The sequence below is a fragment of the Crocuta crocuta genome, unplaced genomic scaffold, assembly GCF_008692635.1.
Source record: "Crocuta crocuta isolate KB4526 unplaced genomic scaffold, BGI_CrCroc_1.0 scaffold48, whole genome shotgun sequence".
NCBI classification, from domain to species: domain Eukaryota; kingdom Metazoa; phylum Chordata; class Mammalia; order Carnivora; family Hyaenidae; genus Crocuta; species Crocuta crocuta.
The window spans coordinates 6,413,880-6,437,827 of NW_027533089.1; the positions used below are offsets into that span (position 1 = coordinate 6,413,880).

Below are 23,948 nucleotides of genomic sequence, written 5' to 3' on the forward strand. Positions count from 1 at the left end.
AACAAGAGATCAAATTACATGTTCTTTAGTTTGACAATTAAAAAGTCCAACAATGTCAATTATCAGAGAAGACATCCAAAAACAAGAATTCTTATACACTGCTAGTAGAGTATAAATTAGCACAACCATTTAGGAATGCAACATGTCAATATCAACTTGCAAACAGACACACAATATAATCCAGCAATTCCACTCTCAGAGAAACTTGAATAGTGACACCTATTGATATATGCACAAGAATACTCACCACAGCAGTAATTTATAACAGAAAAATTTAGAAACAACCTCAAAATTTGTCAGTAGGGTAAAATACATTCACATAATCATATACCATATGGCAATGAAAATCCAATAAAGCCACATATAAACTTACGTTAAAATAAACAAAAATAATATTGAACAGTAATAACAAGTTAGAGAATACAAGCAGCATGTGTCACATATACACAGTTTAAACAAGTAAAACAAAACCATATATTGCTTAAGATACAAAATATATATAACACATACAGTGAAGTATAGACATTTATAGGAATGGCAAACACCAAATTCAAGATAGTGGTTACCTGGAGTGGAAGTGAAGTATCTAGAAGATGCAATGAACTCAATGTTAATGACCACCAAAATTCATTCAAGTTGTAACTCCCAAAGTGATGGTATTTGGAAATGGAGACTTTGGGAGGTAATTAGGGTTAAATTAAGTCCAACTCCATACCCTCCAAAACTCTACATTTAAAGGCTGAAAGGAATCCTCCACTGAACCTTTCCTAACACCATTAAAATGAATTCATTTTGCTTCCTAGTTTTTTACTCCTCCCCCAACTTCTTTTGGATTAGGTATCTTTAATTTTAGTCACCCCAGTATTCCAATTATTTTACGAGTTATATACTCTATCCCTATCATTACTATGTTGACCCTTAAAATTTTAAAATATAAACTTACCTGATTCACTTTAGACCTGAAATTTCCACTCTCCAGATTGGTACAGTACAGAAATGTTAAGATATGCATATATGATGATGTTATACTAGAAGATGACCTTATAAATGTTCTAATAACCATATTTTAAAAAAGCAAAAAAGATAGGGTGTCTGGATGGCTCAGTCGGTTAAGCGTCCAATTTCGTCTGAGGTAAGGTTTAGGTCATGATCTCGCAGACCGTTGAGTTCGAGCCATGTGTCAAGCTCAGTGTTGACAGTTTGCAGCCTGGAGCCTGCTTCAGATTCTGCGTCTCCCTCTCTCTCTGCCCCTTCCCTGCTCACACTGTCTCTCTTTCTCTCTCTCAAAAATAAAGATTAAAAAAAATAGAAAATTTTTTAAAAAAAGAAAAAGGGACACTATTTAACCCAAAATAATATCAACATGTGAGAAATATAAAAATTACATTCTTTTTTATCATACTAAGTCTTGGAAATTTATGTGCATTTTACAACTGGAGATCAATTTAGACTAGCCATATGTCAAGTGCTCAATAACTATGTATGACTAGTGGCTACTATAATGGACACCATAGCTCAAAACAATACTAGAAGCATCAGAACTTACACATCAGCTACTCAACTACTCTCTTACACGTTGTTATAATATTTTCAGTTCAACTTATTAAACCCCAAATCAAACAATCACTGTTATTACTTTCCCATACTGTTAATAATTCTATTTGCCCACAGGCCTACCAATTTCTTGGTTAACCTTACTTTTCCTACCTCAAACTTCCTTTCCGGCGTCATCAGCCTTCTTCCTACATACAGCACAATCTCTAGAAATTCTTCAATGGGTCTGTTGATAAATTTCCTCAATTGCCCTTTTTGGGGGAGGGTGAAGGGAAAAGGTATTTCTGAAATGTAACTACTTTGTTCTTCTCTTTAAGTGATAATTTAGCTGACTATAGAATAATAGGTAGTTATTTTCATTCAACACCTTGAAGATAACTATTTCACCATCTTCTGGACCCACATGTTGCTGAAGAAGCATGCTGTATCTTTACAGTTCTTATTCCTTCTTGGGAAATCTGATTTTTCTATGGCTTCTTCAAAGATCTTCTCTGTGTCTAATGGCCTGCTCTTTCACTGTGATGTGGCTAGGTTTTCCTGTGCTTCCTAAATCTAAAAATTCATGAAGCTCATCAATTTTAGAAAATTATGAGTTTTTTAAACTTTCATATTGCACTTCTCTGCAACCTTTAACTTTCACTTTCTGGCACTCTAGATAATTTGTTAGAATTCCTCTTCCTTTCCTCTATCTTTTAACCTCTCTGCCTTTTTGTTGCTCTGTGTTAAATTCTAAGTAATTTTTGTTTTAATTTCACTAATACTCTCTGTAGTGTTATCTGCCCAGCTATTTTTAACCTGGATTCGAAATTCTCTTAAAACCGTATGTACATTTCTGGTGGCACTTAGCTGGCTCAGTTGGAAGAAAATGCAACTCATTTGATTTCAGGGTCATGAATTTGCACTCCATGTTGCACACAGAGATTACTAAAAATTAGTAAGCTATTGAAAAAAATTACGCACACTTGAAACTGATATAATACTGTATACGTCAACGACACTTCAATTAAAAAAAATTAATTTGGGGGCAACTGAGTGGTTCAGTCAGTTAAGTATCTTGACTTTGGCTCAGGTCATGATCTTGTGGTTCATGAGTTCGAGCTTGGCATCAGGGACTCCGCTGTCAGCGCAGAACCCGCTTCAGGTCCTCTGTCTCCCTCTCTTTCTCCCCTCCCCCACCCAGCACATGTGTGCATTCTCTCTCTCTCTCTCTCAAAAATAAATAAATTTTGGGGCACCTGTGTGGCTTAGTCTGTTAAGCGTCCAACTTCAGCTCAGGTCATGATCTCACAGTTCGTGGGTTCGAGCCCCGAATGCTGACAGCTCAGAGCCTGGAGCTGGTATTCGGATTCTGTCTCTCCCTCTCTGTCTGATGACCCTGCCCTGCACAAGCTCTGTCTCTCTCTCTCTCAAACATAAATGAACATTTAAAAATGTTTAAATAAATTAAAAAATTTAATTTTAATTTTTAATTAAAAACTGTGTTTCTAATAGCTAGTTATAAAAAATTCACATTTGGAGTCCACTGGGGTGTTCCTCCCAAATCAGGTGTATAAAGTAAAGAGCTACAGTAACAACCATGATCCTCATTTGAACACTTAAGTGCCATTCTGTGCTAAATCTTACATGCTATTTCATCTAATCTCCAAAATAACTTTTGAGATTAAGTCCTATTAAGACCATTTAAAAATCTGTTAAACTAAAGCTCAGAGATTACCTTCAATGTTATAGAGAAGCCAGACTCTAGCCTGCTAGCAAATTCTAAATAACATTCTCTTAACTTGACAAGATCTTCACTGAAAAAATTCTTGTCTACCATCAATAATTACAATTTAACTTAAACTTTAATACTGTTTCTATTATATGCACTTTAACTGAATTTAAGATACATTTCTTTTACATATCCTTAAGAATACTGATGAATAGATGTTTACCAAACTATGCTGAGCACAGACAACACTGAACACAAAAAAGGTAAAAAAAGTTTATAAGAAATATTACTGGGAATATCATTACACACACACACATATCAAACATATGTCTTCTAAATGTAAAAACATACCACCATTTATAAAATATTACCCAAAACAAACAAAAAAATTATGATAATCTCTAGATCCAACACCAACTGACAGACACATAAACATTTTAAATTACAACATCAGTACACAATCAGTAGATGCAGAGTGGGGGGCAATTCTGTGGAACCAACAAGTTTTCTTCAAAAATAAAATGCAACGGGGTGTCTGGGTGGCTCAGTTGGTTAAGCACCTGACTTCATCTCAGGTCATAATCTTGTGAGTTTGAGCCCCACGTTGGGCTCTGTGCTGACAGCTCGGAGCCTGGAGTCTGCTTTAGATTCTGTCTCTGTCCCTCCCCTGCTTGCTCTATGTCTCTGTCTCTCTTTCTCTCTCAAATATAAAATAAAACACTAAAAACATTTTAAATAAAATAAAATTCAGTTTAAAAAAACTCACAGGTGAAAGGATAACATGCAGATTAAAAACATAAAAAAGGCTTATCAAGCTACTGAATGTGCTCATCTTGTTTGATCCTGATCTCCCCTTCCCATACACACACCAAAAAAAAGCCTGTAAAAACTACTTTGACTTTTATGAGACAATTAAATATTTTAAAACAGATTTGGCACTTGATAACATTAAAGATTCTTTTTTCCCGCTGTCCTAACAGTATTGTGGTTATATTAAAAAAAAAAAAATCCTTATCTTTTAGAGACACACCAAAACATTACAAGTAAAACAATACTGGATCTGCTACTCATCATAAAACAACATAAGAGTTAGGTAGAGTGGATATCACAAACTCTAGCAATGGTTTATTGATTATTACTGGGGCGAAATGACAGATAAATAGTGGTTCATAACTATTAGGTTTTTTTCTATGTTCAAAATTCACAATAGGTATAAAAAAATCATTGCTCAAAAACACATCTCTCATGGTTAAGTTTTTGTGATACTTTTATCACTTCCAAAGTAAAAATATTATTTAACCACCATGAGCCCCTAATGCAGTAGGTCCAAAACTAAGTATTACACTTTGGCAACACAAATAGACCAAATAAGAGATAAAAATATGAAATTTATAGATCCATGATTCTAATTCATGGCACCTCACGTAATACCAAAGCCAATCCTTTTGGAGTTCATTCTCCAAATTCTAACAACAGCATAATAATGAGTTACTTTTATGTATGGGAACTTACAGATATATATAAAATAGTGCCTACCAGATGAAATACAAATTTCATAACCTGCACCTGAGACTTTCTACAACCTATGTGCCATCTTTCTCTCATATTCATATATAAAACCATACATAAACCCACTGCCACAAAAGCTATTCAATGTTTACCAATTTGTGCCAGCCCATCTACACAACTTTGGCTGTGTCATTCCCTCAACATACACTACTCACCTCCTCTCCCCAACTATTTTTAATGCACTGGTCACAACTCACTCCTTCCGTGAGGTCTACTCTGATCCTACCGAACCAGACTGATCTCTTCTATAACAACCGTAAAGTATTTGTTTAAACCTTGTGTACATATCTATTCAATTACATGAGGTCCTAGAAAACACAGCTCTTTTGGATCTCCAGCAAAAAGAATGTTATGAAATAAAATTGTTTATCTTTTCCCTAAGTGGCTCGTGAGATTATAAGCATACTGAAGCCAGACCCTTTAGGAGTTATTAAATATTTAATGAGTATGTACTACTTAACACCTACTACTGACAATGGAGGAGCAGTAAAACAAATAAGGTCCCTACCTCTACCCTCAAGGAGCACATATTCTCAGTGTCTTTGAATTGCCAGTTAACAGCGTTGGCATTTAGGAGATACACTATAAACATCTGTAACTTGGAATTCTAATATAAACATGTCTATGTGGCATTTTAAGAAAAACCAAACTCTAAAAGCCCAAACAAAATAGTTTTTAATAACATACCTATTATAAACAACCAGTTATATTCAATTACAAAAAAAGTAACATTTAGCATTATTTCATAGCAATTACCTAAAAATACCATGTTAGTGAATTCAATAGTTGTATCACACCTCAAATAGTTTAGTTCAGCAATTTACAACCAGTGCTTTCTAAATACCAGTGAGATCCAACTTGGAAAATGCTAGTATTTTAACAAATATGTCCTTTATATTCCAGTTTTAAAGGCTTCATTTAGTAGTTAATTTAGTAAAAAGAGAACTAGGACCAATTTCACTGTTTAAAATATCCATCCAAAAAGTTAACATTTTATTATAAGCAGTATCACCTTGAATTAATGTGCAATCACTTCATGTATTTCTGTTTTCCTAAGTAAAAGGCCCATTATATTGCAAAAATTTCAGTGGCAAAATGGTTAAGAGTACAGAAATGAAATCATGAAGTTAATTACAAATTACAAAGAACATAAAAAACCATTTTAAGAAAATGCAACAAATCTCTGTTAAAAATTCACAAATTTCCTGGGCGCCTGGGTGGCTCAGTCAGCTAAGCACTCATGATTTCAGCTTAGGTCATGATCTCATGATCATGAGATCAAGCCCCTTGTTTGACTCTGTGCTGAATGTCGAGCCTTCTTGAATTCTCTCTCCCTGTCTTTCTGCCCCCACTCAAAATAAAGAAATAAATTTTAAAAAGTCTTTTTAAAAAAATTCACAAATTTCTTTTCATACTCTCAATAAGCTAACCAAAAAGAGTCTAAAATCAAGTAACGGCAATGAAAAATGAAATTTCAACACACCCTAAAGCTATAAAATTTGGATAATCTATATGTAGTACAAATCAGTTAACATTAACTGAGGACCTTGTTTATGAAAAATATTTTATCCATAACCACATTTAATCTTCAAAACTATTACAATCTCATCTGAAAGATGAAGGACCTGAAGCTAAAAACATTTAAGACCAAATAAACTAAAAAAAACCCCAAAAAAACCCAAAAAACCCCCAAAAACTATAGGAGCACCTGGGTGGCTCAGTCGGTTAAACATCTGACTTCAGCTCAGGTCACAATCTCGCGGGTTCGAGCCCCAAGTCGGGATCTGTGCTGACAGCTAGCTCAGAGCCTTGAGCCTGTTTCAGATTGTGTGTGTCCTTCTCTCTCTGACCCTCCCCTGCTCACGCTCTGTCTCTCTCAGAAATAAATAAAAAACATTTAAAAAATTTAAAAAAACTATACTCCTTAATAATACAAATAAATCTATATGCCCAACACTACACAAAGAAATTCAAGGTAATAACCTGTAAGACAATGTACCTACAATGTATGAAATAAACTTTACACAGAAATGTAACAAAGATGATCATTAACATAGGTCAGGTATACAAAAAGGCAATTCACAGGACAAGAAATATAAAGTCAAAGTCTTAAAATCTCACCCATTTCAAAATATAAATTAGAAAACAGTTTTTATCCTAAAATTAGGTGATATTCTAAATTTTTAAAAACCCAGAGTTGATAAGGGTGTGGAGAAATAGGCATTCCCACACACAACTATGGAAAACAAATCAGTGAAGAATCCTTTTGCCATTGTGGTTTTCATACTTTAAACTGTAAATCTGATTTGACGCATTTTTACTAAAATCAAACCATAATGTCATCAATGTAGGAACTACACTGTAGTGTGTCCATATAACAATGAATGAGGCAGATCTAGAACTACAGACTATACTATGTAATTAAAAAAAAAATAGGTGGACTTGGACTTCCAGCAAGATGGTGTAATATGTTTCCCGTTGAAACAACTTTAAAAAAATAAATCACACATGACATGTGTAACAATGGTTTTGAAGAACACTGAAGATCAGACAATGAGGGACAATGATCCCTGAAACTCAGAAAACAAGTAAGGTGAGTCCATGATTGCTCCAGCTTACTCTCTTGAGAGACAAACCAAGCCATAGCACAGTCCAGGTGGAAAAAATAGCCAAACTTCAAACACTCCCTATGTAAGAGGACGTGAGTCCAAGGAGACCAAAGTAGAGTTTGGGCAGCAAAGTACCAAAGAAAGTTGCACAGAGACAACTCTGGGAATCTGTGGAAAATCCCCCCTGAATATTCAATGCATGCACATAACTGTGTTATGAGTCATATAGAAAATATTTTTCTTATTGTTTAAGTAGTGCTTAAAAGATCAATGGCTGTTTCAACAAATACAGGATTTATAACATACACAGAAGTAAAATATACAATACCAACAGCACAGTCCAAGAGAGTAAGTAGCATAAACACTCCTTGAAGGAAGATTATTAAGATTAACTCCTAAAACCAGCCACCAATATAACCAAAAGTTAGAAGCTAATCAGTTAACAAGAGATATAATGGAATAAAAAAAAAAATACCCAACCGAAAGAAAGCATTAAACGGGAACAAAGAACACAAAACACAAACAGAAAAACAGCAAAGTAGTAGTTTTAAAACTAATCTATTAGAACAAGAGGGTATAAGTTGGATGTAAAAATCAAATTCCAACTTTATGCTTTCTACATAAAACACATTTTAAATCTAAGGACACAAATAGGTTGAAAGTAAAAGAATGGAAAAAGATATACCATGTGAACCCTATTCAAAAGAAAGCCAAGATGGCTATATCAGTATCATAAAAAGTAGATATTAAGGCAAAGAGTATTACCAGGGATAAAAATGGTCACTACATAATAAAAAAGGGGTCAATGCACAGAGAAGACATAGTAATCCTAAACATTTATGTACTAATCATAAACTTCAAAAAAATAAAACTGAACTGCAAGAACAGACACATGCACAGGTAAAAAAAGGAAATTTCAATATCCTTCTCTCAATGTGATAGCACAATAGACAGAAAATGAGGAAGGACAGACATCATTTCAACAACATTATCAACAACTTAAATGAGATTTATAAAACACTACCCAACAGAATACACCTCCTCATAAAGTGCACATAAAACTTAAGATATATGATATTTGGATCATAAAACAAGTCTCAACAAATTTATAAAGATTCAAGTCTTAGAATATGTTCTCTAGCCACAATGGAATTGAATGAGAATAACAGAGACATTGTGCATCTGGGTGGTTGTTGGTAAAGCATCCAACTTCAGCCCAGGTCATGATCTCACAGTTCGTGGATTCGAGCTCCACATTAGGCTCTGTGCTGACAGCTTGTTTCAGAGTCTGGAGCCTGTTTCAGAGTCTGTGTCTCCCTCTCTCTCTGCCCCTCCCTCACGTGTGTGTGTGTGTGTGTGTGTGTGTGCACGTGCTCTCTTAAAAATAAACATTAAAAAAATTCTTTAAAAACCTAATAGAAACATCTATGGAAAACTCCAATTATTTGGCAATTAAATAAATAACATACTTCTCATCACACATGGGTCAGAAAAATATATTACAATGCATTTTGAACTGAATAAAAAGTATGCATGAAAAATTTCGAGAGAGGAAGGGGTACCTGGGTAATTCTGCCTGAGTAGCTCAATTGGTTAAGCGTGCAGCTAACTCTTGATTTGGGGTCAGGTCATGATCTCAAGCACGGTTCCTGAGTTCTAGCCCCACATTTGGTTTCATGCTGACAGTGCAGAGCCTGCTTGGGATATTCTCTCTCTCTCTCTCTCTCTCTCTCAAAATGAATAAACTTAAAAAAAACTCTGAGGGAGGCCATCAAAGCTGTACCTTGGAGGGAAATATATTGGGGCACCTTGATGGCTTAGTTAAGTGTCCAACTTTGGCTCACATCATGATCTTGTGGTTCACAAGTTCAAGGCCAGCTTGTGCTGACAGCTCAGGGCCTGGAGCCTGCTTCAGATTCTGGGTCGGTCTCTCTCTCTCTTTCTCTCTCTCTCTGCCCCTCCCCTGTTCAAGCTCTGTCTCTCTTGCTCTCAGAAATAAAGAAAAACATAAAAATTTAATTAAAAAATAAAAAAGGGAAATATACAGCACTAAACCTCTATGTTAGAAAGGGTATCACGTCAATGATACCAGCTTCAACATAACTAAGTTGAAAAAGAACTAAGTACAAAGCAGAAGAAAATTAAAACATTAGTTATCAGTAAAAGAGGAAACAGAAAACTCAATGAAACCAAAAGCTGATTTTTAGAGAATATTAATAAAATCAATAATCTCTACCTAGACTAACAAGGAAAAAAAAAAGACAAAATTATCAATATCAGGAATGAAAAAAGTGACATCACTACAGATTCTACAGAAACCAACAGTTATAAAAAAGGTAATTATCATAAACAACTCTGTGCAAATACTCAGTAACTTGGATGAAATGGACTAATTCACATGGAAGGCACAAATCACCACAGTTCATTTAAGAAGAAATAGATAACCTGAATAGTCCTGTATCTATTAAATAAACTAAATGTGTCATTTAAAACCTCCACAAAGAAAACAAACATCAGGCCCACACAACTGCATTGGTAAATTGCCCAAACATTTAAGGAAGAATAGCATTTAGGGGTTCACTCTAATATCATCACTTCTATTCAGTACTGTACTAAGATACCACAAGACAGGGAAAAAACAGCATCCAGATAGGAAAGGAAAATGTAGGACCAACAGTGTACGCAGAAAATCTGATGGGGTCTACAAAAAAAGCTATTATATCTAACAAGTGAGTTTATCAAGAGTAAATAATACAAGAATATGCAAAAATATTTGTATTTCTCTACACTAATAACTAGAAACTGAGGTTTAAAAAATACCATTTATAACAGCACCAAAAAGCAGGAAATAGGAATAAATCTGACAAAAATGCACAAACACTGTACAATGAAAACTAAACACTGCTGGGGTGCCTGGGTGGCAGGTAGCTCAGTGGGTTAAGTATCCAATGACTGATTTCGGCTCAGATCATGATCTCACAGTTTGTGGGTTCAAGCCCTGCATTGGGCTCCTTACTGTCAGTGCAGAGCCTGCTTGGGATTCTCTCTCTCTTTCTTTCTCTCTCCCCCTCCCCACCTCTCTCTCATTTGTGCATACATGTGCACTCTCTAATTAAAAAAAAAAAAACCTAGACACTGCTGAAAGAAATTAAAGACGATCTAAGTAAATGGATAAATTGTGTTCATGAATGGGAAAATTCAACATTGTTAGGATGTCAATTTACCTCAAATTGCTTTTTACATTCAAGTTAATTCCAATAAAATCCTAGCAAGCTTTTCTATAGAAACGGACTCATAAAAATATGAAGGACATGGAAGAACCAAAACAACTTTGAAAAAGAATAAAGAAAACCATGACTGCTTGATGTCAAGACATAATATAAAGTCATAATAATTAAGACAGTATGTTTTGGCATCTAGATGGAGAAAAATGGGTCAATGGAAAAGGATACAGTACAGAAATAGAACCACACATACATGGATAATTGATTTTTGACAAAGGTGTAAAACCAATTCAATGAACAAAAGACAGCCTTCTCAACAAACAGTGCTGGAAAAAGTTTAACTCCACACCCCCCAAAAAAGAAATGTTGATTTATACTCTGCATCATACTAAAAAAAAACAAACAAAAAGCCTCAAATGCAAAACCCTAAACTATAAAACTTCTATTAGAAATAAAAGGAAAAAAATCATTGTGACCTTGGGTTAGGCAAAGACGGCTTAGACATGACACCAAAAGCACAAGCCAGAACAATATAAAATTCATAAAGTTCATCAGAATTAAAAATTGTTGTTCAAAAGACACTATTAAGAGAATGAAATTACAAATGGCAAAAAAAAAAAAGTATCTATGAACTACATATCTGATAAAGGACTTAAAACCAGAATAAAGACTTCTTAAAAGTCAATAGTAACCCAATTTAAAAAGTGGGCAGGTGATATGGTGATATAAAGAGACCTTCACCAAAGATATACAGCTGGCAAAAAACACATGAAAAGATATTTAGCATCACAGACATTAGTAAAATGCAAACTAAAACCACAAGATTACCACTTCACCCTCATTGGAAGGTCTAGAATCAGAACGACAAGCACTGGAAAGGACGCAGAAGGACTGGAAATCTCATACCCTATTGGTGGCAATGTAAAATAATACAACCACTTTGGAAAACAGTCTGCAGTTTTTTAAAAAGTTAAAAACATACACGTATCACATGATCTAACTGTTCCCATCAAAGTTTTTTCCCCAAGACAGACAAAAGTTCACACAAAGACTTCCAGGAATATCTACAGCTTTATTTACAATAGTCAAAAACTGGAAACCCACATGTCCATCAAGAGTTAAATGATAAATTGCTGTATATCCATAAAATGTAATACTACTAAGCAATAAAAAGGAATAGACTATTGATAGACAACATGGGTAAATCTCAAAATAATTACTGAGTGAAATAAGACCTCCCCCCAAAAAAGGGAGTGCATATGGATTCATTTAAAATTCTAAAAAATCCAAACAACCTATAGTGACAGAAAGCAGATCAGTGGTTGTTTGGGTAAAGGAAGAAGGGAAGATTACAAAAGGGCAAAATAATACTTTTGGGGGTGATGGATGTTCATTATCTTGATTGTGATAACGGTCTCACAGATGCATTATATATCAAAAACTGTGTAATTAAAATATGTCCAGTTCATTTATATTAAACTGTATCTCAATAAAGCTATTTTTTAAAGGTAAGATGTGGACGAGTATATGTTAATAATCCATTTGTGTAAATAAGCAAAGATGATAATGTTTGATAACATGTAAGCTGGTAACACTTCAGGTGGGGAGGGAAGCACCAGAAAAAATTTAACATAATTACCTACACCTGAGAAACAGGACTGGGCCTCAAGGAGAAATAACTTCTACTTTGAATTTTTTAAGGGCACGGAGAAATCTATACATAATGAGAACTTAATTACTTATACATAGGCATGACTTCAAGGCAAAAATTCTTAACCACTATCTCAGAAAAGTTCATAAAACAAAACTTCAGTTATTCAAACTTTTGTATTAAACAATGGATAAAAAAATGGTTGGCAATTATTTTTACATCATTTTGCAATTTTTTTCTTTTTATGCCACTAATACAGAAACTGGTAGGACCAATAAACCCTACTTGAACATCCGATGCCAAGTCTCCTCATTTCTCTCGGCCTACTCATGGTGGCTCTTGTCTGAATTCCTTCTCTCCTCACCCACTAACAGTGGCCAACTCAGACTTGTGTCATTCATTCTTTTACAAAATTCCACAAGATACCTATCTGGGTGGTAACTATACATTCTGTATCTTGCATCTTGGGTTATTCCTGATTTCAAATCCTGCAACTACCTCAACTTAGAAAATAACACTGCCAAATAAAAACAAATGCCTTCCCCCAAAAAAAGCTCTTTCTCCTCCAATGTGCACAATATAAACTCAACAAATAAGCTTAAAATTAAAGCATGGACAAATGGGGCGCCTGGATGGCTCAGCTGGTTAAGCATCTGACTTTGGCTCAGGTCATAATCTCAGGCTCAGGTCATAATCTCAGGCTCAGGTCATCTCATCTCATCGTCCGTGGGTTCAAGCGCTGTGCTGGGCTCTGTGCTGACAGCTCAGAACCTGGAGCTTCGGATTCTGTATCTTCCTCTCTGCCCCACACCCCACTGTACCACTGGCGCTCGCTCTCTCTCTCTGTCTCAAAAATAAATAAAACATCTAAAAAAAAAATTTAAAGCATGGACAAGTATCCAGTGCACTACAGGGCAGAGGACAGGAAATAAGCAAAAAAATACAAAATATCCCCTAAAGTGTTCTAAAGACTATCACAAAAAATAATTGTGACAGTCACCATCACTACACTAAGGACAAAGCCTCTCAAGACTACTCACACTTGAAAGGGGGAAATGTTACTGCGTCCAACAAGTATTTGTGTATCAGGTTTGGAGTATGTTGTGCCAGACTAGAAAAATTAAAAAGATAGAAGACAAGACCATACCCAAACACGGAAAACAGGATTGCTAACAAAAATTTTAACATATTGTGTTGTTAAAATATGCAACAATTCAAGGAAATCAAAGGCCTAAGTATTAGAACTAAAGTCTAAAGTAGTAGTTTTCCTGGCCAAAATGTGAGGGAAAGGTTCCAAATGATCTGTGCTATAACACCTATTTTCCCTTAATAGAAAGACAAACCAGCTCTTAACTCCTGACTCATTTGAAGCTAATTGCTGAAACAAGTTTCATTTCTTTTAAGGATCAAGATAACAGATTTCTAATGTGGCTCACTACTGACACATATTTTAGTCTTCATAATCAAAAGTTAAAAAAACTTGGATTAATAAAATTATATGACTTAGGTCAAATCACTATCTGCCCACTTAAAACCATAATTTCTCTTCAGAAAAATGGGATATCATTTTTATATTCACAAAAAACCATGTCTGAAAGCATTTTTAATTCCCTGAACACCATTCATACCTACTTAAAAATGTTACTCTCACAGCTATTCTAGAAAAACTTAGTTTTGTCTATTTAGATTATAAACTATGTAATCCAACTTTCAAAATTAAATGAAAACACTTGAGTTTTGTTAACTCTAACTTTCAAAAGCTAACTTAAAATTTCCATTGATGGTAATAGTAAATTCAGCCATTCTGTTTCCATTAGTTTCAAACAATTTTTTCCTACCTTCACGCCAACTGCAACCTCAGTGACAATTCTGTAAAGAAAAAAAAATAGTTTCAACCTGTTATTCTTTTAATGATCACTGCTGGTCTCTAAAACTTTTTAGGGCAGTTCATCATTCATAGATCTTCCACTAACCATATAAATGGAAAACACACAGATGGTCAGTGACAATTCTGTGTAGTATTTTCAACTCAATTTTTGAAAAACTGCTTTCAAACTTAAGATGAAATTCACTAAACTCATGGCATTTTTTAATAACCCAGTAAATACCAAAAAGAACAAAACTCCCAAACTATAATGCCATTTCTACAAAGCTAGTACACTTAGGTTAATAATTTAAAACTTCAACTCTTTGGTTATCTTGATACAATCAGGAAACATGAATTCCAGTGCCAACTTTTGCCATCAATTTCCATGTTAACCTGGGGAAATTGCAAACTTCTTTAGATCTAGGTTTCATGTGGAAAGTTATCTCTAGATACCAGTAGGATCATTTAAGGTTCTGTTTCTGTTCACTTTGATATGGTCTTCCCTTAATACCTTTTAAAAACACCAAACACTTAATTAAAATAAACTCATAATTTACTGGACACTTGATATATTGTCATTGATTCTAATAAATGTACTTTTTAAATAACTGGGGTTTTTTTTTCCCTAAAAGGGCCGAACATAGCTCTATTTTCGCCCTCAAGGGTGCCTCCTTTCCAACAATTAAATCATTAAGTCTTTTCAGATGTAGAGCATTAAGTACCGGGGAGACCCCGGTCGCGGTCATTTCCCAAAGCCCTTGCCCTCACCTCACTCAGCATTCTAGCTCTACTCGAGCTCTCAAAGATGCGGCACGGATCTGGCTTTTTGGACTTGTTTTTGTTTTTCCCGAAACTGGTCAAAGTGGCTTAAAAAAATGGCCCTGTGTTGACTATCTGCTCTTGTTTCTGCCATGGCTGTTGGCCTTTGCCCATGTGACTGATGTCGACCACAAACACTCGGTTTTTCAGATGATTTAATTTCTGGGCCCTTCTGCCAAGGCTTGAATGTTCTCAGGCCCCCACAAAAAGGCATTTTTTCGGTCTCCCGCCCCCACTACCAGACTCAAGTGAAAACAAAGGAGTATGACATCTGCCTTCCCCCTTCCTCCCGCCGCCGCACGCCCTCCCCGCCCCCCCCCTTCCCCAGCGGCTCCCACTTAGCCTTCCCCAGAGCTCCCGCCACCGGCATCTCCCCCAGCCAGGGCCGGCCGGGCGAGGCCGGGGAGGCAGAGGACGGCTGGGGTGCAAAAGATGCCTCTCTCCTCTCCCCTAACAACCCCCACACAGGCCTCACGCTGGCCACTACATTCGCTCCCACAGGCGCGGCTACCCAGGGTTCGGGTCCCAGGTTACGGATCGAAATGGCTCCTAGAGGGGGCAGGGACGGGCCAGACGTTCTGGGGTTCCCACCCCATCCCCCGCCGCCCAGTCCGTGCCCGCTTCCCCTCCGGGGTCGTCGCCCCCGCCATCGCCCCAATNCAACTCCCCTCTCACACACCTCCTCGCCGGCCCCATTACATACCCGTCCATTGCCGAACCGGACAAAGCTTCGCTCACAAGAACCGAGCCACGCAGCCAGCGAGACACACAAGCGGCGAGAAAATGGCGGCCAAGGCCCGACGGAAATTGCCGAAGGTGCCGGAGCGCACGGGGCAGCGCGCGGCAGCGGCGGCGGCGGAAAGAGCCNCGGCCGCGCGCCTGGGGCCCTCCGCCCTCCGCCCTCTGGGCCCAGGCCTGCGGCGGTGAAGCAGGGCGGCCTGCTTTCCTATTGCACGCGCCTCTGAGAAGTCCCTGATGTCTGTCTTGGGCGGCGTGGATGGAACAGCTCTCAACCCTCCACACCCACTGCCCTGGATCTCAGGGGGGTGGTCCCAGAACTGCAAGCCTGCCCCCAAGCAGCCTCCACTTTTCACTCCAAACCGGGTCCCGACTTGGCTACCCTCGACCTACTTGGGCACAGGAAAAACTATTTTATAGCTTTCCTCCTACGCCATCTTTTATTTGCAGACCCTCTCCATCCTCTAAAACAAAAACAAACACCAAAAAACCTTTACCCCACCAAATGAAACCACTGCTTTGTACAGATCAGACTGACACCTAGGCTTTTGTTTCCAGACCATCGTAGTTCCCTGGCAACTGGAAGAGAATGTGCTTCTCACCTCAGCTGATGATAATGAGCACTTGTAGGAAATAGTCACAGTACCTTGGATGGAAAAGAACACAGGTCGAGCCTCGTCATAAAGAGTAGGTATGAAAAATGCAGCGATAGTTACGATCTACCATTTGGGAGCTTGAAAGGGAAAGTGGGGATGGGAGTGGTGCCTCAGCCTTAATTGGTTAGAGATAGAAGGAACGTGGAAATGGGCCACACAAATTGACTTCCTTTTCTGTGTATCTCACAGTCGCCATTTTAATTCTAGTAGTATATTGGGCCTTTCCTTTAACGTGTTTTTCAGGGGCTCAACAAAGTTTGAACAAGCACCCATTTGGGGGAAATTTGCTTAGTGGGGTGACTTTTGCCAGCAACTTACCGTCTTCTCCATCCATCACCCCGAACTACACTACACACACACAGGACTAGTGTTCCCTATATTTCCCCAGTTACTTTCAGTGCCCACCTCCTACATGCAACACATTACTCCTTTCCTAATTGGAATTTCACTGTACTGAACGGTACTTACTATACAACTCCTAAAATAATATTATTTTTAAAGTGGACAGACTTTAAAGAGCATCTTGCCCAAATATTTTGCTATAGAACTCTTAAAAGTATACAAATGTTATTTACCTCAGGGATTGGCAATCCTTAAAAAAATCTATTTCCAACAATGCATGCCTTGCCTTTGCCTTCACCATTGACTAGCAATACATAAAGGACCCATTATCGGTCCTATCACTTTTCATATATTTGTGGTTTTGTACATGTATTTTCCCTCAACAAGTAAATATGTAAGCTCCCAAAGGGCAGGAACTCTAGCATAATTTTCCGTATTCTCCACATTGACTCAATCAATATTGATTGATCAGCAAAGACAAACTGTCTCATGAGGGGAAGCCTGTCTTAAATGGCGAAAGAAATCATAATATTCTGAAAACCACTTTTTTCTTTATTTTTTCTCCTTATAAAGTACAAGGTTATGAACAAATAATAGTCATTATGCTTATTTATTTAAACCCTTCACTTTCTCGAAAAGAATTAATGTTCTTTACAAGTCAAGACATATAAAATACTAGATGAAATAACAAAGTCAAATAAGGAGTAAGACATAAGACAAAAATATAACATGGAGTCAAGAATGAAGCTAATGTAACAATGTATAGCACAAAAACATATTGATTAAAACCTAGGTTCAAATTTAACATTAAGCATGTTCATTACCTTCTCCAGGAAAAAGTTTATTACTGAAAAAAAATGGGATTTCTTACTGAAAATGAAAAAGGGATATAAAATAGGGCCTTCATCCTAGATAGTTGTGAAGTCTAAATGCCTTAATATATGTAAAGTACCTCTCTAGTAAAGTGACAGGTTATGGTAAATATTCAATAAAGGCTGCTATCATCATACTTATTATTTTCGTTATTAACTATTATTCACTTGACAAGAAACCGGTAACAAATTTAGCTTTTGGATTGTTAACAGCCAAAAATATTCATATAAATAAATCTATATAGAGATTTTTCACAAAGGTTAAAGATGTCATTGAAGTAATTAGATTGGCTGGTATCTAGTGGAATAAATCTGGGGAAATGTCATGGATAAATTTCGGAACCTCGAACAAATCTAAATTTGCATGATTTTTATGAGTTAACCATGGGGCAGATTATTAATCTCAACATTAGCAGATGGCCAACCTTTGTAATATATGACAAGATTATATTAGTGTTTATGGATTCCTAAAAAAATAAGGCAATAAAAAGTGAAGTGCCTGTACAGCATTATTTTCATACCCATATCTTTTTTCAATGTAACGATTTGTTCTTTCCCTTCTGAGTGGTAAATGTTTTGACCTTTTACAGAGATTTACACTTAAGTGAACAATGATTAAATCTAAATTTCAGTGTATGCTAAGCCAAAATGAGGTCTAATATGGATGCAATAAAAGTAGGAAATAGGATCTTGTTCATAATGTTCTGATTTTATTCCTGTCTCTACCTCTCATCTGCTTATAGTACCAAAGGCTTCCTTTAAAGTTTTCATAAAGCAGTTTCTTCTTATGAGAAGAGGGAATAGTAATGTAATCAATTAGATTCTATTTTTTGGTATGTTTCTTTGAATAGTTGATATAAATTCAAAATAGAGAAAGTAAATTCAAAAGGTATAAAAGCATATGCGAAATGCCCAGAAAGGAAAAATATATAGAGACAAAGTGGGGAATAATTGTAAATGGACATAGGTTTCTTTTTAGGCTGATGGAAATGTTCTGAAACTAGATAGTAGTGACAGTTGTACATAAACCAAATATACTAAAATTTCTTGAATTATACACTTAATATTGGTGGATTCCATGCCATATAAACTACATATCAATAAAGCTGTTACAAGAAGAAAAAGCACCTATTCCTTCTTCCAAGCTACTGTGTTCCAGAAGCAACCTACCTTACCAGTTTATTGCATAATGTTCCAATGCATAAATTGAAACATACATAGTATTAGTTTTTATTTCAAAGTGATAACTACAGTACACACTTCTGCAACTTATGTTTCAACTTTAAAAACATATAGAGATCTTTCCTTATTAGGACATTTAGAACTGCCTCATTCTTTATATATGGCTGTATAATATTCCACCAAATGAGTAAATCATGATTTATTTTGCTGGATCTCATTGATGATCACTTAGGTTGCCTCCAATCTTAGTATTTACAAATAATTCTGCAATCAATAGTTTAGTTTCTACTAAACTCCTGAGTAGAATGCATTTTTAATTTTTTAAGAATGCTATCAAATTGTCTTTCAGATTAGTGAGCCCTTGTGGGGAAATATTAGCAATTCCTATTGTAAATAAAGGGGGGCTTATTTCTTTAATATATAAGGAGTTACTACAAATAAAAAAGTCCACAACCAAATAGAAAAAATAAGTAAAGCATACAAGTAGAATACAAATATTACAGAAAAGTAAAAACAAAAATGCTCAGCCCAACATATAATAAGAGAAATTCGAGATAAAACTGTACTCAGATACCCTTTTCCATCTATCAATACCCACCTGTCTCCCTCCCTAGCAGACATAGCACAAAGCTTCCTGAGTACTGAGAAAAAGGATTCCTTTCCAAACTATCAATTTGTGTGAAAATAGAATAAACATACTTCTAAATACACTAAATTTATATGTCAAAAATTTGTTCCCTATGCATTTCTTCTTTGACATCTTCTGGAAGATGTATTTCCCAATGAGGGAATATATCAGTAAAGAAAATATGGTATCCAGAAGCCAGACATCCAACATATAAGAGAGGAAAAGTAAATTAGATATTGATCAAGGAACATTCAGGCCAACAGCTATACAGAGGTATAGTAGTCCTTGGGTTCCAATATGATATGAGACCAGAGGGCCCCAGAAAAGATGTCTCCAAGACAAAACAAAGAACTTATATAGACCGAAAATGTCTGACTATATTGAGCAGTTTTGTAATGCTGTAGGCAAGCTGAGGGGGAAGAATTAACTCTGAGATCAATAAAAAGTTGTAAGGAAATAAATCACAGTGCACTCTATGGATCAATTGTACAAAAATAGTTATAGCTTCATAATAATGTAAGCACTGGATATTAACAAAATTAATATTATGAAACAATTTCATGAGAGGATAGAAGTATGAATGTGGGGGGGGGGTATATAAATTCTCACATTCCAAAGTAGGAAGTCAACAGATAATGTCTAGAATTGATAGGTGAGAAAATAGCAAATGAGTATATTATTCGGAAGTATAGCGGTAAATACCAGGAAAATCAGGGAAAAGAGTTCAAAGTGGTTGTTTCTGGGGCATGGTACTTGGGGATAAGAAAAGGGTGAGACAGAAGAGTATAGTTTTGGTTTTTTGTTTATTTCGTGATAAATCTTCCAGAACTATTTACTTGTTAAGCTTTGTGCATGTGTTACTTTGATAAAAATACATTTTACATTAAAAAACGAAAGGATTAGATGGCAGTGAGCAAAGGACTGTCTTTGCACAAACATTGCCTCTTTTGTATTCAGCAGAAGTGACTGCTTATCTACATGCTCACTGAAAAAAGCTCAGCCTAGCTGGCTGTCCTTCCTATACTGTGCATATAATAGAGATTATTCTTGGAAGAGAACACAATAGTTTGAGTGGATCAGCAGTTTTTAGAATGATCATGCATAAAGAACTAAAGTAGGGGAGAGAATGAGAAAAGTAAAGAAAAATACACAGAAAAGTAAAAGGTGAAAAAAAAAGCTACATACAAAGGAAACAACATCATTTCACCTTAAAATATTGTAAACTATGAAATGTTATAAATATATTATAAAATCCACTTTATAATTTATGTAGCTTTATGTAAATAGCCACATAAATGATAACTGACAAGTGATTTGCAAAAAAAATGCAGGTTTGAAGCTCATTCCTGGAATGAGTAGCTCTTCCCTACTGAATTCTTCTTTGATTAACTTCACAAAGAAACAAACCAAATAACAAATGGAAACCATCGGCCTTTTCAAAGTCTTTTCATATTTCTAAAGTTTTCAAAGTAGTTTAAATACATTTGCTCCTTAACACTGGCAATGAAAAACTGAGAAATGAGGCCTGAAAATAGTTCAGATTTGGTTAAGTCTCTTAATTATTTTACAATAGATGTCTCTCTTGGAGAATTGTCACTTTCATCCATGGTCTTCCGACCCTCTACACCCATTTTTCCATTAAAGAAACAAACTGTCTCTTTAAGAAAAGAAAGAAAACATGATTTTGTCCTACTTAATATTCACAATGCAATATATTTACCAAATTTGCAAATGACAGATAACTTGTATTAGGAAGATAGAATCAGCATTCAAGATAATATTGAAAGGAATGTAACAGTAAGATTAACGTAAGGTCTCCTATTTAGGTTAAAAGAAACAGCTACAGGGATGCCTGGGTGGCTCAGTCAGTTAAGCGCCTGACTCGGTTTCAGCTCAAGTCATGATCTCACAGTTCGTGAGTTCAAGACCTGCGTCTGGGTCTGCACGGACAGCAAAGAGCCTGCTTGGGATTCTCTCTCTTCCTCTCTCTCTTCCCCTCCCCTGCTCTCATTCTCTCTCTGTCTCTCTCAAAATAAATAAAGAAACTTAAAAAAAATAAACAGATGCAAAATATATATTAGGGGATACATGGTTTGATGACAGAAACTATAAAGAAATCATAAAGCATTCACCAAAACAATTACAATCTTAGGATTTGTTAATAGAATTAAAGTATTCTCCTCAAATTTTGCCCACGGATTATGCTTAGTTAGAATAAATGTTAAGAAAATAGTAATCATTAGACCAGGATATTTGTGGAGGGCATTATTGTTGGTAGCTCAATGTTCATTCTATTCTCTACTGTGGAGTAGTTGAAACTTCATTCCCAGCTTCATGAGGAAGCCAATCAAAGTAATCATTACCCTTCCATAGTGGTAGTTTCGGGTGATTCTTGGTTAAGGCCAATCAGAATATCGCATTCCTTTGATCCCAGGGATTGGTTCAGGGGTGGGTCAATCAGCATGAAATTTGCTATCATTTGATGAGAGTAATAATCATCTCCCTCTTGATGGACACAAATACGGAAGTATGTAGCTCTAATCACTGCAGGCAACCACACCATAATTACAAAACGAGCTTACCTAAATATAAAACCAACAGAAAGGCAGAAACTCTTACTCCCAACAATCTATTTTAAATAGGAACCGGGGAGACTCTTTTCAAACATAGGTAAGGTCATGTCACTCTTGTGCTCAGAACCCTGAAATGGAACCTGATTTCATTCTGAGTAAAAGGTAGGATTCTTACAAAAGCTTATTATCCGAGATGATCTGGTCCACTCTCCTCTGTCTTCAACCCTGATGACTTTCCCCTTCACTCATTCTTTGCCATGTGCTAGCCTTTTTTGCTGTTCTCACCTTAGGGCCTTCATTTAGACTGTTTACTGCTCTTCCTGAAAATACTTTTGCCCACTTCCCCTGCCTCCCCCAATTGTCTCTTCTTTTAATCTTTATTCAAATCTCAATGAGATGCACCCTGATCTCACTACTAAATGCAGCCACCTGCCACCCTGCTTCAATCATCTCAGTCCCCTTTTCCTTGCTCTACTGTTTTTATTAAAGGCACTTACCACATTCTAACGTACTATATAGTTTATTTTTTTACATGTATTGCTTACCATCTGTCTCTCTCATTGGAATATAGCTCTAGAATGGCAGTTTGTTTTGGCCTTGATGTATTTCAAGCGCCTAATACCAATGCCTGGCACAAAGTATTATGCTCCCCAAGAATGTGCTGAAGGATGAATGAGGAAGAGAGTTCCTGGACCACCTACTTTCTGAAGACCAACTCTAGTAGATTTGCCAGTGATGTGAGCCAAGGTGATTTCTTTACTGCTTTATACATTTAGAATAGGAATGTCTTTTTTAGACAATCGAAAGCAAACTAGCTATGAAAATAGTGAAGGATGAGGGATCTATATCAGGGAAAGAATGTTTGAAGAAGTTGGAGATGTTTACCCTGGGAAAAACCAGTAAAGAACCTGTTAGTCATCCTCAAATAAATGAAGGGCTGTCATGTAAAAAGAGGAATTAAGCATATTATTTATTGTTCCACAAAGCAGAAGGGATTAGAGTTATAGAGAGGCAAATTTCAGCTCAGTGCAAGAATGAACCTTCTAACAATAAAACTGCCTCACATTGGAATGAGTGGCCTCATGCTTTAGTCAGCTCTCTGTTATATGTTCAAGCGGAGGCTGAATGTATCCATCAGAGAGAGGATGGAAGAGATCACTGCACAGGGCAGTGGATTGGACTGGGTGATTTTTTGAGTCCCTTTCTACTCTTGAATTTGGTATGAAGTATTTTGATGGGGGCACTTATAGAATATTTGCTTAGCCCAAAAATACATGTTCTTTCTCGAACTATCTCTTTCTCAATTCCTTGACTCTCTTCACATGATGGGCTTTCAGTGGCCATATTTGTAAAGTGAGAGCCCAGTTCCTATGGCCATTGCTGACCAAGAACGTGCAGCTTAGCAAAGTGTGTCAATCAAATTCTTCCACCTAGAAGCTTAGATGCAGGAGGAAAAACTCTAAGTCAGTGTTCTTAAGTGATTAGAAAGACAACACCTTAACTCAGAAGTAATGTGAATTAAGAGTGGAGATAACTAGTCTACAGAAGGAATAAAAGATGGAAGCTGAGGGGCGCCTGGGTGGCTTAGTCGGTTAAGCGTCCCACTTTCGCTGAGGTCATGATCTCACGGTTCGTGGGTTCGAGCCCCGCGTCGGGCTCTGTGCTGACTTCCAGCTCAGAGCCTGGAGCCTGTTTCAGAGTCTGTGTCTCCCTCTCTCTTTGACCCTCCCCTGCTCACGCTGTCTCTCTCTCTCTCCTAGAAATAAATTAAAAAAATTAATAAAAAAAAAGATGGAAGCTGATACAAAGAAAGAGCAACACTACGTAACAAAGACTATACTGCCTGTCTATTGGGCTTTCCAGTTTCTAGGTCCAGTCCTTTCTAAGATGTAATGGTATTCTCATCCATGAGTCTAACTAACTCTTTTCACTTTCTCTTTCTTTTCTGTAAGCCAG

The 23,948-nt window shown here is 36.5% G+C and overlaps 1 protein-coding gene across 5 annotated transcripts in view; it reads right to left on the minus strand.

The window, feature by feature from the left end:
- PTBP2 (polypyrimidine tract binding protein 2) overlaps positions 1-15,785 on the minus strand; it is a 78,446-nt gene extending 62,661 nt beyond the window's left edge. For 4 of the 5 annotated variants that reach the window (XM_077746181.1, XM_077746180.1, XM_077746179.1 and 1 more), the window contains exons 1-2: positions 15,705-15,785; positions 14,154-14,184 (exon numbers count right to left, since the gene is read on the minus strand). In XM_077746181.1, coding sequence (XP_077602307.1) covers positions 14,154-14,184; positions 15,705-15,712 — 39 coding nt within the window. In that variant the 5' untranslated portion in view covers positions 15,713-15,785. Of the gene's footprint in view, positions 1-14,153; positions 14,185-14,950; positions 14,970-15,704 lie in introns of those variants that run through there. The other variant, XM_077746182.1, reaches the window with a different exon arrangement.
- Positions 15,786-23,948: the final 8,163 nt, after the last annotated feature.